The sequence below is a fragment of the Geotrypetes seraphini genome, chromosome 9 (genome assembly GCF_902459505.1).
Source record: "Geotrypetes seraphini chromosome 9, aGeoSer1.1, whole genome shotgun sequence".
NCBI lineage: Eukaryota > Metazoa > Chordata > Amphibia > Gymnophiona > Dermophiidae > Geotrypetes > Geotrypetes seraphini.
Window position 1 is genome coordinate 58,174,010 of NC_047092.1, and position 14,538 is coordinate 58,188,547.

The window sequence follows — 14,538 nt, forward strand, 5'->3', positions numbered from 1 at the left end:
GTGGCACCTAAGGCTAAACACTTGCTCATAGGACAAAGAAGACCTGTCATCTCAATTTTGTATCTTTCAATAGAACAGGAAAAATACAAATCTTTGTTTGTTTTGTCTGTTTAGATTGTAAGCTTGTTCAAACAGGGTCTGTCCCCTTCGTGACTGTAAAGCACTGCATATGGCTGGTGGCTCTCTAGAAATAATTAATCGTAGTAATACTACCATTGTTGAACTTTGTGTTGTTACTTCCAGTGAAGATTCAAGAAATGTAGTCAGATTTAGATTGACAGACCATTTCCTTAAAACATCTCCCAGTAGAAGGGATATTCTGTACTTTCACCAATGGTGGTATTGCTTCAGATGGAATATTCAAAACTTGCACAAAGATTTTCTTCACTATTTCAATAGGACAATGTGGTAGAGATATCGATGCCAGAAATGGTATTCAGTGCTGATGAGCAAGATAAATTGAAACAAATCTCTGTGACGCTGGAAGATGTAATAGGGCAATTTGACAGTAGCAAATCACCTGGACATGATGGCATACATCCCAGAGTACTGATAGAATTGAAAAATGAACTTGCAGAACACTTGTTGATGATTTGTAATTTATCTTTAAAATCCAGCATGGTACTGGAAGACTGGAGCTGATTTTTAAAAAAGGATTCCAGAGGTGATCTGAGAAATTATAAATCAGTAAGTTTGATGTTGGTGCTACACAAAATGGTAGATACTATTATAAAGAACAAAATGAAGCAGCATATACATAAACATGGTCTAATGAGACAGAGCCAACATAGATTTAGTCAAGAGACATCTTGCCTTACCAATCTACTACATTTCTTTGAATGGGTGAATGAACATTTGGATAAAGGTAAGCTAGTTGATATTGTGTATCTGGATTTTCAAAAGGTATTTGATAAAGTACCTCATGAAAGACTTCTGAGGAAATTAGAAATTCATGGGATAGGAGGTAACATCCTATTATGGATTAAGAACTGGTTAAAAGTTAGAAAACAGAGAGTAGGGTTAAATGGTCAATATTCTCAATAGAGAGGGGTAAATAGTGGTGTTCTCCAGGGGTCTACTTTTTAACATATTTATCAGTGGTCTAGAGATAGGAATAATTAGTGAGATAATTAAATTTGCTAGTGACACAAAGTTGTTCAATGTTGTTAAATTATAAGAGAATTGTGAAAATTGCAAGAGGACCTTGTGAGACTGAGTGACTTGGCATCAAAATAGCAGATGAAGTTTAATGCGAACAAGTGCAAAGTCATGCATGTGGGAATAAAGCACCTGAAGTATAGCTATGTGATGCAGGGTTCCATGTTAGGAGTCACCACCCAGGAAAAGGATCTAGGTATCATTGTTGAGGATACATTGAATCCCTCAGTGTGCAGCAGTGGCTAAGAAAGCAAATAGAATGTTAGGAAATATCAAGAAAGGAATGGAAAACAAAGATGAAAATTTATTATACTTTTGTATCACTCTGTGTTGTGGCTGCACCTTGAATGCTGTGTGCAGTTCTGGTCACCGCTTCTCAAAAAAGATACAGTGGGATTAGAAAAGGTACAGAGAAGGGCAACGAAAATGATAAAAGGGATGAGAAGACTTCTCTATGAGGAAAGTCTAAAGTGGCTATGGCTCTTCAGCCTGGAGAAGAAACGGCTTAGGGGAGATAAGATAGAAGTCCATAAAATACTGAGTGGAAAGAATAGATGTTTGCTCTTTCCAAAAATACTAGGACTAAGGGACATGCAATGAAACCTTGTACTAAGTAGTAGATTTAAAACAAACCAGAGAAAATATTTATTTACTCAATGGGTAATTAAACTCTGGAATTTGTTGCAGTAGAATGTAGTGAAAGTGGTTAGCTTAGCAGTGTTAAAAAAAGGTTTGAATATTTTCCTAAAAGAGAAGGCCATAAGCCATTATTAAGATGGCTTGGGGAAATCCACTGCTTATTCCTAGGATAGGAAACATAAAATCTGCTTTTCTACTTGGGATCTTGCCAGATACTTGTGACTTTGGTTGGCTTCTGTTAGAAATATGATACTGGGTTTGATGGACCTTCAGTCTGTCTCATTATGGCAACACTTATGTTCTTAATAAATGGACACGTGGAAAAATTTAGGAAATGCAGATTATTCCTTTTAACTTATTTATGCAAATATTCAACTTTCCGATGTAAATTAGCTTGTCTTTCACAAGCATATTGCTTAAATCTTTAACTTCACCATTTTTTAGATCAAACTCTTCCAGTAAAGTAGAATATTGATTCATTTCATAAGCCTGTGTAATAACAGTCCTAGAAACTATAAATCTCTAGAGAATTTACCTGTCAGTTTCAAAAGTGAGGAGTTGACCTCATGCACATCATCCTAGAAAGACTCTAAGGTTACCACAGCTGGTCTAACCAAACCCTTCAGCTCAAAGGTGGAAGCAGAGTCTTCTTCAGCTCCTTGCTGATAACTCACAGTTAATGAAGACAATCTCTCTTGCATTTCTCTCCCCATCAGGGTAGGTCTCTCTAAAGGTGAAAAACACTACCAAAGATAGTCCACCAAGCTGTAATGGTGTAGCTAACCTCTCGGATAATCTTTCCAACCATTGATCCACTGCCACAATTTTGTTTCGGCTTCCAGATGGAAGTGGAACTGTGCAATCAATAGAACTAAGATTTGACCCATCTACACTGCTGCCAGCAGCATCAGTCATTGGCAGGACAGAAGAGGAAGGCAAGCTAGGTAAGACAGAAGCCCGTAAGCCTTTCAAAATCATCTTTTGAAGCAGGGATACCAAATCATGCACCAGGGGGATAGCCCAAACCTTTCCCTTACATTTGCCCATAAAAGAAGCAAGCGAACAACACTTCAGAACCAGAAAAAATGGCAAGAGGAATCATCTGTCAGGTACACCCTATAGAAGTGCCATCTTGGATCCCCCAACAGAAGAAAACTTTTGATGTTCTAGGGCATATCTTCCCAAACATTTCTTATTGAGTCCACAAATATTTTAATTTTTAGGATTTAAAACAACAAATATGTATGAAGTTAATTTGCATATACTAGAGCCCAAGTAAAAGCATTTAATGATAGAAAAATAATATTTACATTTGAAGTGAGAAAACTTATAAGAAATGTCTAATTCTGATCATGCATTCTTCACATTTGGTCAGTATCACAGCTTTTAGAGGTCAATTTTCAGTTAGTTTAAGCAGTTGACTAAGTCATCTAATTTTAACCCTTTGAAAACTGACTAGAATTATATAACTGTGCACCTATATACTATATAAATGCCTAGAGGGTACCTAATAGCATTATATTCTATAGAGAAAAATAGATACCTTCTTTATAAAATACTGGCACAACAACTATATGCATCATCCCCTGAATTCTATAACTGGCACTTTGGGCTCCTTTTATTAAGCTGCAATAGCGGTTTTAGCGCGTGCTGAATTGCCGTGCGCGCTAGATGCTAACACCAGCATTGAGCTGGCGTTAGTTCTATCCGCGTAGCGCAGGTTTGCACATGCTAAAATTCTGCATGCGCTAAAAACGCTATCGCAGCTTTGTAAAAGGAGCCCTTTGAGTTGAGCATGCACATTTAGGCATTCATGAAACTTAATTGAATAATAAGCCAATTAGCTCTGATAATTGGCTTCTTTTAACATGCAATTACACTATGTAACGTGATTTTTGTTTTTGGGCAGTAGATGTAATTTCCTAATTGCTCATGCCTAAAAAGTACAGAAAATGTCTGTTATTTCCATAAAACTTTCTTTTGTGACCAGGATAAAGGGCAGCCATACCTCTCTAGAATTCTTACTAGCTTCAGTTAAAGACGAACTCCAAACCCACCCACTAGGCATCTTGCTTCTCTACCGCCTTCCTATCCCCTGGAATAAATCCTCTGAACTTGTCCTAGAGACTATAACAAGAGTCTTCCTAAAATTCCAGAGACTACTGATCATAGGAGATATTAACCTCCACCTTGACGATAACACCAGCATGGACACAACTGAATTCAAAGACTTCCTCACCTCCCTTGGCTTCACCACTCCTCCACCCACACCTACCCATGATAAAGGACATAAACTAGACATCATCAGCTTCCTCGACCTGACTGAGCACAAAACTTCTGCCGAAGAGGCCCGCTGGGACCTTGTCCCGTGGTCTGACCACCTTCTAGGGGCGATAGGAGGCAAACCCCCATCTGCTGACACGGATCGCTAGGTAGCGATCCCGATGCATGCGCAGACCATCTGCTTTGCCTGTAGATGGTCTGTGCATGTGTTTGCTGTCTGTTTTGTTGGGTTTTTTTTACTGGCCCCGACTCACCTGCTCTCTGCCGTCCTTCCCTGCAGTGCAGGGAAGGGCAGGTGAGTCAGGGTTGAGCAGGGCAGGAGAGTCGGAGCAGGGAACAGGGTTTTAGCACAAGCGACTGGTCTTCACCAGTCACTAGTTTTTTGATCGGCCAGCCAGTCGGTGTGCCAGAAGAAGTTTTGTGAATCGCGTCCTTCCTGCATTGCATGCCGATTCCCCTCATTTGCATGCACGGATCAGGATCGGGTCGGTACACAGGTTAGTGAATTGGGTCGGAGGGAAATCGGGTCGCCAAGGGCTCGCAAACCGATCGGTACACGATCAGTTTGCTTAGTAAACCTAGCCCATTGCCTTTAATAGGAAAATGGGGCCATTTTATTGCAACAAAAAGAAAATCCAACAGAGACTGCAGTGTATGAAACAACAAGGGAAAACCCAAACAAAAACTGCAGGCTATGTACAGGATGCAGGCAATGATTATTATACCAATGATAAAATGCAGTAGATATACAACCTTATTACCAATCCAAGGACCCGACACGGTCTGTGTTTCGGACAACATGCCTTCCTCAGGGGTCCATGGTACATAAGGTATGAAATGGACTGCAAAAAGGTACCAAACAAATGCCCTTGTTGATCAATATACAGCAAAAAAAATTTCAATATGAGAATCCATCGGGTCCTTGGGTTGGTAATAAGATTGTATATCTACTGCATTTTATCATTGGTATAATAAACATTGCCTGCATCCTGTACATAGCCTGCAGTTTTTGTTTGGTTTTGCCATTTTATTGCTACACGAAAAGTGGTCTCAGCACACAGGAAAGACTCGTGCTGGGAAAGCACAGACCACTTTTTTGCGCTGCTTGGAAAAATGGGCCCTCAAGTAACAGTACATTGTATTTGAGCAATAGTGCACATTATTGATGAGGGAAAACAAAATTTATTCCTTTTTTTTCCTGTTTTAGATTGAAAATGACATGAAATCACAATCAGAAAATAATTAACATTTCTCAGGTTATTTCAAATTAATGCATAATGCTACTAGTTATTGCTGTACTTGTATCCTGTGGTACTAACCTTGCTGCTTGCTAATTTTGTCATTTTAGACTGCCAGACCTGGCTGTATGGTTATCTGCATTTTTGCTAGCACTGTTAACATTTCATATTACCCACTGGACTTTTGATTCTGTCAACCCAGCATTCATTTCTGAATTATCCAAGTCTGTCATTTTAAATTGCTGGCATTCACTGATGGTCCTTAAAGTCCTCAAACAGGTCAGGTTTTCAGCATGGAAAATAGGAAAACAAGGAGTGAGGAATCTAAGACAAGGGGGAAAAGAGGAATTCTATTTGCAAGAAGGACATAAAACTCAATAGAAACATAAAATGTATAAGATATTAAAATGAACCCTTTCCCATAAGGTAACCATAATTAAATCGTTAGGTCTCCTCTTAGATGGCTTTTGGTACAGACTCTGGAACATTCTGGAAGTGCACTCCGTATTGCATATTCAAGAGATAAAAATTTCAAGGACATTTTGGGCCTGATTCTGCATATGATGCCTGGACTCAGCAGCCACCTAAGTGGCTTTTGAGAATCACACCTGGGTGTGCTATATAGAATAGCATTTGTCCTAATGGATAGACGTCTAACCCCATATAACAACCCCAATTATCTAACTGGCATCCATGTTACAGGTACGAGTTAGAGAACTGCGTTGTCGCTGAGCTAATCATGGCAAGGGAATCTCCCTGCTGCAATTAGTTTAACAGCCACAGCAGGGAAACCATCCCCCCATGAAGTTAGCTGGTAGGAGAGATGCCCACTCACTCCTGCTGGAACCCCTGAAGCACCCCCCCCCCCAGCTGTCTGTGGCATTCCTCCTGCTTCAATGGCGAACCCTCCTGATTCAGTCCAAGGCAGGCGGGATGCCCACTCCCCAGAGGCATCCCCTGGTAGGAGGGATGCCCACTTCCTCCTGCTGCTGGCTCCATCATCCCCTGAACTCCACCATACCCTCCCCAACTCTCCAACTCCCCACCCTGACACTTCCTGACTCCACCCCTGCCATTCCCCAACACACCAACATCCCCCTGACACTCCCTGAGAACTCCCTGCTATCCCTAAGATCCCCCTGCCACCCCTGTACATTTATTTGATAGCCAGAAAGAGGGATGCCTACTCCCTCCTGCTGGCAGGTCCGCCAATGAAAAATGGCGGGCTTTTCCCTTCCTGGTGCATGCTGGGATGGGAGGGGCTTTAGGTATCTTGCCAGTCTGAGTCTTAGGCTACTCCCAGTGCATCCCAGGGTGCACTGGGAAGGAGGCCTAAGACTCCAGTTGGACCAGGTGCCTAAAGCCCCCCTATGGGAGGGGCCTTAGGCATCAGAGGTACTCAGGGCCTTAAGCCCCTCCCCGGTGCATCCCAATGCATCCCATTTTGCAGTGGAGGGCCTACCGGCAAGAGGGAGAAGGCATCCCCCTTGCCGGCCATCAGAGAAAGGTACGGGGGGAATTCAGGGGGTTTAGGAGGTGGCAGGGGCATCTCGGGGATGACGGGAATTGTTGAGGTTGAGTCAGGAGTGTCAGGGGTATCTTGGGGGTGTTGGGGTGGAGTTGGGGAGTGTCAGGGGTTGAGTCGGGGAGTGTCGGGATGGAATCAGGGAGTGTTTGGGGTTCTGGGGATGATAAGGCCAGCAGCAGGAGGGAGTGGGAATCTCTCCTGCTGGGGGATGCCTCAGGGGTGGTAGCAGGAGGGAGTGGGCATCCCTCCTGCCTTGGACTGTGTCGGGAGGGTTTGCTGTTGCGGCAGGAGGAATTGGCACTCCTCCTGCCATGAACAGATGGAGGGGCTTCGGGGATTCCGGGAGAAGGGAATGCGCATCCCTCCTGCCTTGGACTGTGTCAAGAGGGCTCGCCATTGTGACAGGAGGAATTGGGCACTTCTTCTGCTGCAGACATTCAGTGGGGGGCTTCAGGGGTTCTAGCAGGAGAGAGTGGGCATCCCTCCTGCCGGTCGACTTTGCTGGGGGGACAGGTTCCCTGCTGCAGTCGCTAAACTGATTGCAACAGGGAGATTCCCTTGCTGCGATCGGCTCAGCGGCTGTGTCTATTTGAAATGTAGATCAGCATTTTGCTGGCCTAGATTTCAAGCACCTATCATGGCCCTAGGGAGACGCATAGGGCTGCTTAAACTCACCTAAGGCCACTTTCGGGTGAAAACATGCCCATGCCTAGCCTTGGGGAAGCTTAAGCGTCCCTACACATCTCCCTCAACAGTGACAGATGCGTCCCAATTGGCTGGTTAGGACATCGTTTATAGAATTTGGCCCTTTGACCCAGCAGTGTTACCCACACCATCAAACAGTTTGGTGGGTCATTTCAAATATGGAAATTGCAGCATTTGTGACATCACTTTACATCCTGGTGTCATAAAACCCTTCTCAGTAGTAATCTTTAATTATATTTGTGTCATCATGAGGTTGTCAAAGTATCAATAAGGTTACTTTCACTTTAAATACTATGTAAGGGAATGTAAAAGAGAGCCTCAATCTAGGGTTACCAGATGTCTGGGAAAACCCGGACATGTCCTCTTTTTAAAGTACTGTCCGGGTTCCTGGACAGACTTTCCAAAACCCAGCAGTTTGTCCAGGTTTTGGAAAGCCCCAAGCTCTGGCTGCATCTGGAGAGCCTTCAGCAAACATGCTTGGATGTTGTTGCACGCATCCGTGCATGCTGGAGGCCCTCCAGAAGGGGCCAGAGGTTGGGGGAAAAAGAGGTAGCTTTTGGGGGTGGGGCTAGATGTGGAACGGGGCGGGGCTGGAGGCAGAATGGGGTGGGCTGGAGGCAGAACAGGCCGGGGCTGGGGACGGAATGGGGCAGGCAATGCGTCTGGGTTTTCAAATATGGTAATCCTGCCTCAGTCCTCTTTCAGCACATTCTTCATAGACCACTTTAACAAGGCCAGAACAGAGAAATCTAGCCAATAGGGTGGGGTCCAGTATAAATCCTATGGTCATGGAAAATCAGGAAAGCTGAGAGGAAAGAAAGGGGTCTTCAGGACTGATCCTGATATTAAGAACTTAAGAAGTTAGAGTATTACAGTATTTAAGGTAGGACAGGCTTCTTAAAATGATGCCAGAAACTGCTTAGAGAATCTTTTTGGCACTGAACTGTAGGCATGCTAGGGAACCAGGCCTAGGTCGTGTTTGCACATAATAAGTTTATGCTGAACTTGCGTGATAAGGAAGACAGGCTTATATTGTATTGTAACCCACTTGCATCCCATGTACTGATAAAATATATCTTTACTGTAACCCACTTGCATCCCATGTGCTGACAAAATGAATCTTTAATGTAAACCACTTGCACCCCATGTACTGACTAAATGTATCTTTATTGTAAACCGTTTCTATCCCATGTACTGTCAAATGTATCTTTATTGTAAACCGCTTCGAACTTCACGGTATAGCGGTATATAAGAAATAAATTATTATTATTATTATATTGTGTGTTTGAACTCAAACCAAATAAACAATGACTTTTCTTGCTTCTGAGTTGTGATTTGGTTGCTGGTTTATTCCTACTTCCCTCCAACCTTACCACAATATGTTAAGAGCATGCATCATTAGCATTCATGTGGACTCAATGAATATTTGCCCTCATAAGGAAAACTATGATTATGATTAATAAATAAACTTAAATTGAAGAAAACAAAAATTTGTTCAAACAAATAACAATTGTATGAACCAGAGAACAAATTGATATCAAGTCAGATTGAATAACCAGACCTCAAATACCTGAGGCACTACTTAAATGATCTTTTGTGCCCTTACTGGGGTGGTAAATTCATTATTGGTCTTGGTAAAGTGACATGTGCTCTAAATTAATTTTGTAAACTTGATTTGAAAAACATTCAATAAATATAAAGTGCTTTTAGGTGCTTAAGGTGCTAAAAAAAGGAAGGCATTTATCTTTTATGCCCAACGGCTGCCTAACCGTTTCACACTCGGTTTCATCAGGGGCTATGCCTCCTTCTATGCATGCACCAAAAGCTGAAAGAAACAAAACTTGATCAATATTTATAAAAAGTGAAAATCCTAGCAGAACCAATGAATGTTCTCCTTGACATTTTATTATGCATGTTAAATCACTCATTTGTTGTGAGAAACCTAAGTTCTAACACTCTGTTGACTAATTCATGAAACAAAATTATTAATAAATTATTAATTGAAAATCTTATTGACTGATTGAATAAATAACTGATAAATTAATGAAAAATTAATTGAAAAGCTCAGAATGATAATAAATGGCCAGCTTATGTGTTGTATATTTCTGTGTGCTACGACTTTTCTTCACCCAAGTATCGAATCGAAAATGTAGAAATGAATAAAATGTGGGAATGTATTAGTTTCATTTTCTCCTGCTGTTAACAGTTGAATGCACTGATACTGCACTTCCAGAATATTCTGATTCTTGAAGATTTCTTTTTGCCTGAATGAAAACAGATGTGCTCCTTTTAGGCAACATGTTGACACAGAATGCCCTTTAAGGAAGCTTTAATAATATAGCATGTGGCTATGTAATAACATTTTGATACCCTAGCTACTAGTAAAATATGATTTCCTATTGCTTTTCCAAACTCACAGTGGCGGCAGCATATTTTCTGGAAACCATTTCATTTTTGTGTCTCCTTGCAAGGAAATACACTATAAACAATCTGCACAGTTGGGGGCTTCTGTAGAATTTAATTACCGTAAATGGATTAGTTTCATATGGGGCATTTTTGAATGAAAAGAAGATCAAATGATTTTTTCTAAACAATAGTCCACTGAAAATGATTCCTTTCAAGGAGAGCCATATAACATTCTGACTTGGGAAGGGAAATTGTCAGGGCATTAGAATGATTAAAGCGCCCATGCAGTCATTACCCATAATATTTTCCATCCAAAATTATTGAAGTAATCACCTGATAAAGTCACTTTGCAAAAATGTTCTCCGCTGTCAAGGTCGTATCTAATCAGTTTACAGATTAAAATGCCTCCTCTAAGTAAGCAATTACTGTGAAATGAAATTGAAATGTGAAGCTCAAGATGTGTTTAACCCTGTGCTAACACCATCAGACAATTGGGTCATGTCACGTGATAATTGCTAGTTTTTATGTTGTTTTTTCTTCTTTTGATGTTGTGTTTGTAGTCACTGATCATAGAAGTCTGAGCATATTTAGATTATTTTAAGTATGAGTACTTGCTAATGTTAAATCATATTGTATGAATGGAATTATGACAATCTACCGACCGTTCAGAACTTTGCGGTCTGAAGGTGTGATACGATTGTCATTGATGGACTTTTCAAAAATACATTATACGAATACGAGAACTTCTGCTATTTCCATCATAGGAGTAACGCTGTGGAACAAACTAACTGGACCGCAGAGAGCTCTATCTGATATTCAGAAGTTAAAACAAAAATGCTTACAACTACACTCTTTATAGAAGCGTTCCAATAGAAGATGTTTTTGACTAATGCTGGTTTTAGAATGAATTGTACTGTGGGGATTTACGAACCCATGGCTTTTTAAGATGTAATTACCCATCTGTAAGGCCACCTAGGAATAGGCGGTTGACAAATTTTTTAAATAAATTATTGGTTCTTAATGATAATCTTTGGAACTGCCTTTATAAAATTCATGCTAAGAGTGCATCATCTCTTGGCAAATAACTTTTGCGTGCCATTTACTGAATCTGCCCCTTTAGTCTCTCATCCTGTGGCTTTACTTCACATCTTTATCTCTCATCTTGCCTTTCCCCTTCATCTTTTTCCTGATTTCTACATTTTTTTTTTCTTTTACTAGAATGTTTCCTAACTTATTCAAAACTCATTGTTTTCCCTCAGTTTCCATCTTAGTCAATATTCTTACTGCAAACATTTTAAGCATGGTCAGGAGTGCGTCTGCCATTAGCCAGATTGTAAGCTCTTCTGAGAAGGACTGTCTCTTGTTTTAATGTACAGCACTGCATATGTCTTAGCTCTATAGAAATGAAAAGTAGTCGTCGTAGATTGAGGTGGCAAATTTTATGGCTAAGGGGGTAGATTCAGTAAACTCAAATCATCAGAAGAAAATATCTCTGGTAGAATATTCTCATACTTCAAGGATTCCTTGAAGAAATCCCCTACCTTTCCTTCTGGAAACGATTGAAATCAACTCTGTTCCACCAACACTATGGAACCCTATGCAATTACTCGCCATAGATTGCATATGTCTGGATAGTCTTACTTGCCTATAATATTCACACTACACCTCTTCTCTTCATATTTCTTTAGCATGTATTTAAATACTTCTTACATAGATACTATAATTAGATTGTGAGCCCACTGGGACAGAGAGGGAAAATGTTCTAATGACTGAAAATGTAACCCTCATTTCTAATGTATTAGTATTGTAAACTGCTTAATGCTCATATACAAATGGTATATCAAATATAATAAATCCAATCTAATAATCTAATGTGGTATGTGTTTAAAATATTATTTGAGCAAAGAATATTGGAGGAAGATAAAATTGCAAAATTGAAAGAAAAATCATGGAGCAATGAGGAACTCAAGACATACAAATATCTTAGGATGTTTCTCCAGAGATATTTTCTCCTGAATGTCACTTAACTTAAAGGCCAGATTCAGTAAATGGCACCAAAAGGTAACCACCAGGAAAAATTTGCATTCAACGCTATTCTATAAAGGGCGTAAGTGCTCTTTATAGAGTAGTGCTTAGAGCATTGTCCAGCATCCAACTTTGGGCACAAGGACTTGCACATCTTCATGAGGGTGCCAGTACCTCTCCTCCTTTCTGCCTCCCCAGCACACTTCTTGAAATGTTCGCTGGCACAAGCATCTTCTGCTTGCTACTCATGCCAGCCTCAGCTCCCTTATGATGTCACATCCTGCTCACGGGACCAGGACATGATGTCAGAATGGAGCCGAGGTCGGCATGAGTGGCAGATGGAAGATGCTGTTTACGCTAGCAAACTTTTCACAAGGTGTGGGGAGCGGGGAAGAGTAGAAGTGCAAAGTGTGGTGATGGCAGGTGCCACTGCCCCAGGTGCCATCCTCCTCAGCTATGCCACTGCAACCAGTGGCATTGCTGAGGCCACCAGGGCCAGAGTACTCCCCTCCTCCAGGAAGTGGAGAAGGGGTGCATGGAGTGGTCACAAGGCTGCAGCCCGCATGCACATGGCCATCAGTTCTGCCGGCCTGCTGCCCTGGTATAGGAAGTTGACATCAGATGGGGTGGGTGCTGGTGGAACTGGGAACCGCACACATGCAGACCGAGGCCCTGTGGCTTCTCTATGCACCCCTACTTCATTACCTGCACCTAGGGCAAACTGCCCCCACCACCCCACACCTGGTATGCTAGAGCTTACACCAACTAAAACCTGGCGTAAATCCTGGCATGCAATTTGAGTGCACAGCCCCCAAATTGTATAACAATGTGCATAATTTGTTGGAATATCCCTGACCCACTCATGACACTCCAGTACATGAGAGATTATCACTATTTTTTATTTATTAGGATAGTGATTGTCATTTACTAGAGGTCAGTAAGCCTAGTTATTCTAGAGAAAGATAATTTATATGCATCAACTATATTTATAATAACCAAGTTTTATATCAAGTTTTTTGGTTGTTGGTTTTTTTTTTTTTACAATTCTTCTCTTTTTGTCATATGTGCAGGTTTCACTTGGACTTTTACATGCCCATGCCACCCACATCCTTTGGCCTCCAAGTCGCTGGCAAAAGCTAATCTCTCTGGTTCCTCCAGACCGCTCTCCTGTAGAAAAAGAGGAAACATACTTAAAATGATAGGAAAAAAAATTCAAACTGTGAGAAATGAAGATTCTACAAACCAAGCAACAACTTCTGTTTTGTTTAGTATACAGAATTTCTTTTATCTTGATGCTAAACTGTGTACCCTGTTTACAGAGAATAGTATGATTTTCATAATAGCAGTGAAATTTACGAACCATTGTGATTGTTGTAATGTCATTTTCTCTGATCCACCAGCAGTGATTTTGAAGGGCCACTGAAAGGTTCTCAGCCCAATCAACAAAGCCGGGTGCAGTCTCCATCAAAGGCTATACACTTAGGCCAATCAGACCTTAGACTTAGTAGGGATGGGCAGACCCACTATTCCTAAGGCCTGATTGGTCCAGGCTTCTAGAGCCTGGGCCAATCAGGCCTTAGGCTTCGGCGGGATGGGCCGGGAAGGGGCGGGCCCGCCTCATTTCGACGAGGCGTGCCTGCTTGCTCGACGTGCAAGACCCATCTGTAAGAACAGGTTTGGTGGAGTGGGGGTTGTTAGCGCTGGGGGGGGTGCGTCTTCGGGCAGGAGGGATTGGGCACCCTCCTGCCAGCGACTGATATTGTCGGGGGGGGATCGGTAATGTCGGGGGGGGGGGGCGGTCGGTAGTGTCGGGGAGGGGGGTGCGTCTTCGGGCAGGAGGGTTTGGGAACCCTCCTGCCAGTGATCGGTCAGGGGCCACGGCCCGCTATACTTATAGCGGCAGAGAGATCCCTTGCCGCGATAAGTATAGCGGCCACGTCTACTTACAATGTAGACCAGCATTTTGCTGGCCTACATTTTTAAGCTTCTCATCTACTAGGGAGACGCATAGGGCCGCCTAGGTTCAGCCTAAGGCCCGCCTAAGGCCCTTAGACGAGCTTAGGCATCTTGCGGGTCTCCCTAGGCTCCCGGAGGCGCCTTCAGGCCTGCCTGGGGAGCATTTTTTTTTTTTAAATGTGCATCCCGATTGGCTGATTAGACAGCTGTAGGACGTCTACAGCTGCTTAAAATCAGGACGCACTTTTAGAGAATCAGGGCCTTAGGGCCAAATTTTCCAAACAGCGTCCTAAAGTTAGGTGACGATAGACGTAATACCGCCATCTACTGACACAATCAGGATGCACATCTAAAAGAAATACAATCACCGTTCTTAAGGACCTGTCTCTTGCCTAAGGAGGTGCATAGGGATGTCTATGGAGGCCTAAGGCTGCCATGGGCGTGTTTTGTGCCGAAGTAACATTAGGCATCGTAGGCATCCCTTTGCGCTTCCATAGGCATGAGACCAGTGCCTTAAATGTAGGCCTTTAAAATGCTGGCCTACATTTAAGGTGCCCGGAAAAAAGAAAGAAGAAACAAAACAAAAGAAAGAAGAAAAAA

General features: G+C 42.1%; 1 protein-coding gene across 2 annotated transcripts in view; it reads left to right on the forward strand.

Annotated features, from left to right (window-relative positions):
• IMMP2L (inner mitochondrial membrane peptidase subunit 2) overlaps positions 1-13,184 on the forward strand; it is a 983,007-nt gene extending 969,823 nt beyond the window's left edge. For both annotated transcript variants that reach the window (XM_033958069.1, XM_033958066.1), the window contains one exon: positions 13,053-13,184. In XM_033958069.1, the coding sequence (XP_033813960.1) occupies positions 13,053-13,181 (129 nt within the window). In that variant the 3' untranslated portion in view covers positions 13,182-13,184. The remainder of the gene's footprint in view (positions 1-13,052) is intronic.
• The last annotated feature ends 1,354 nt before the right edge of the window (positions 13,185-14,538 follow it).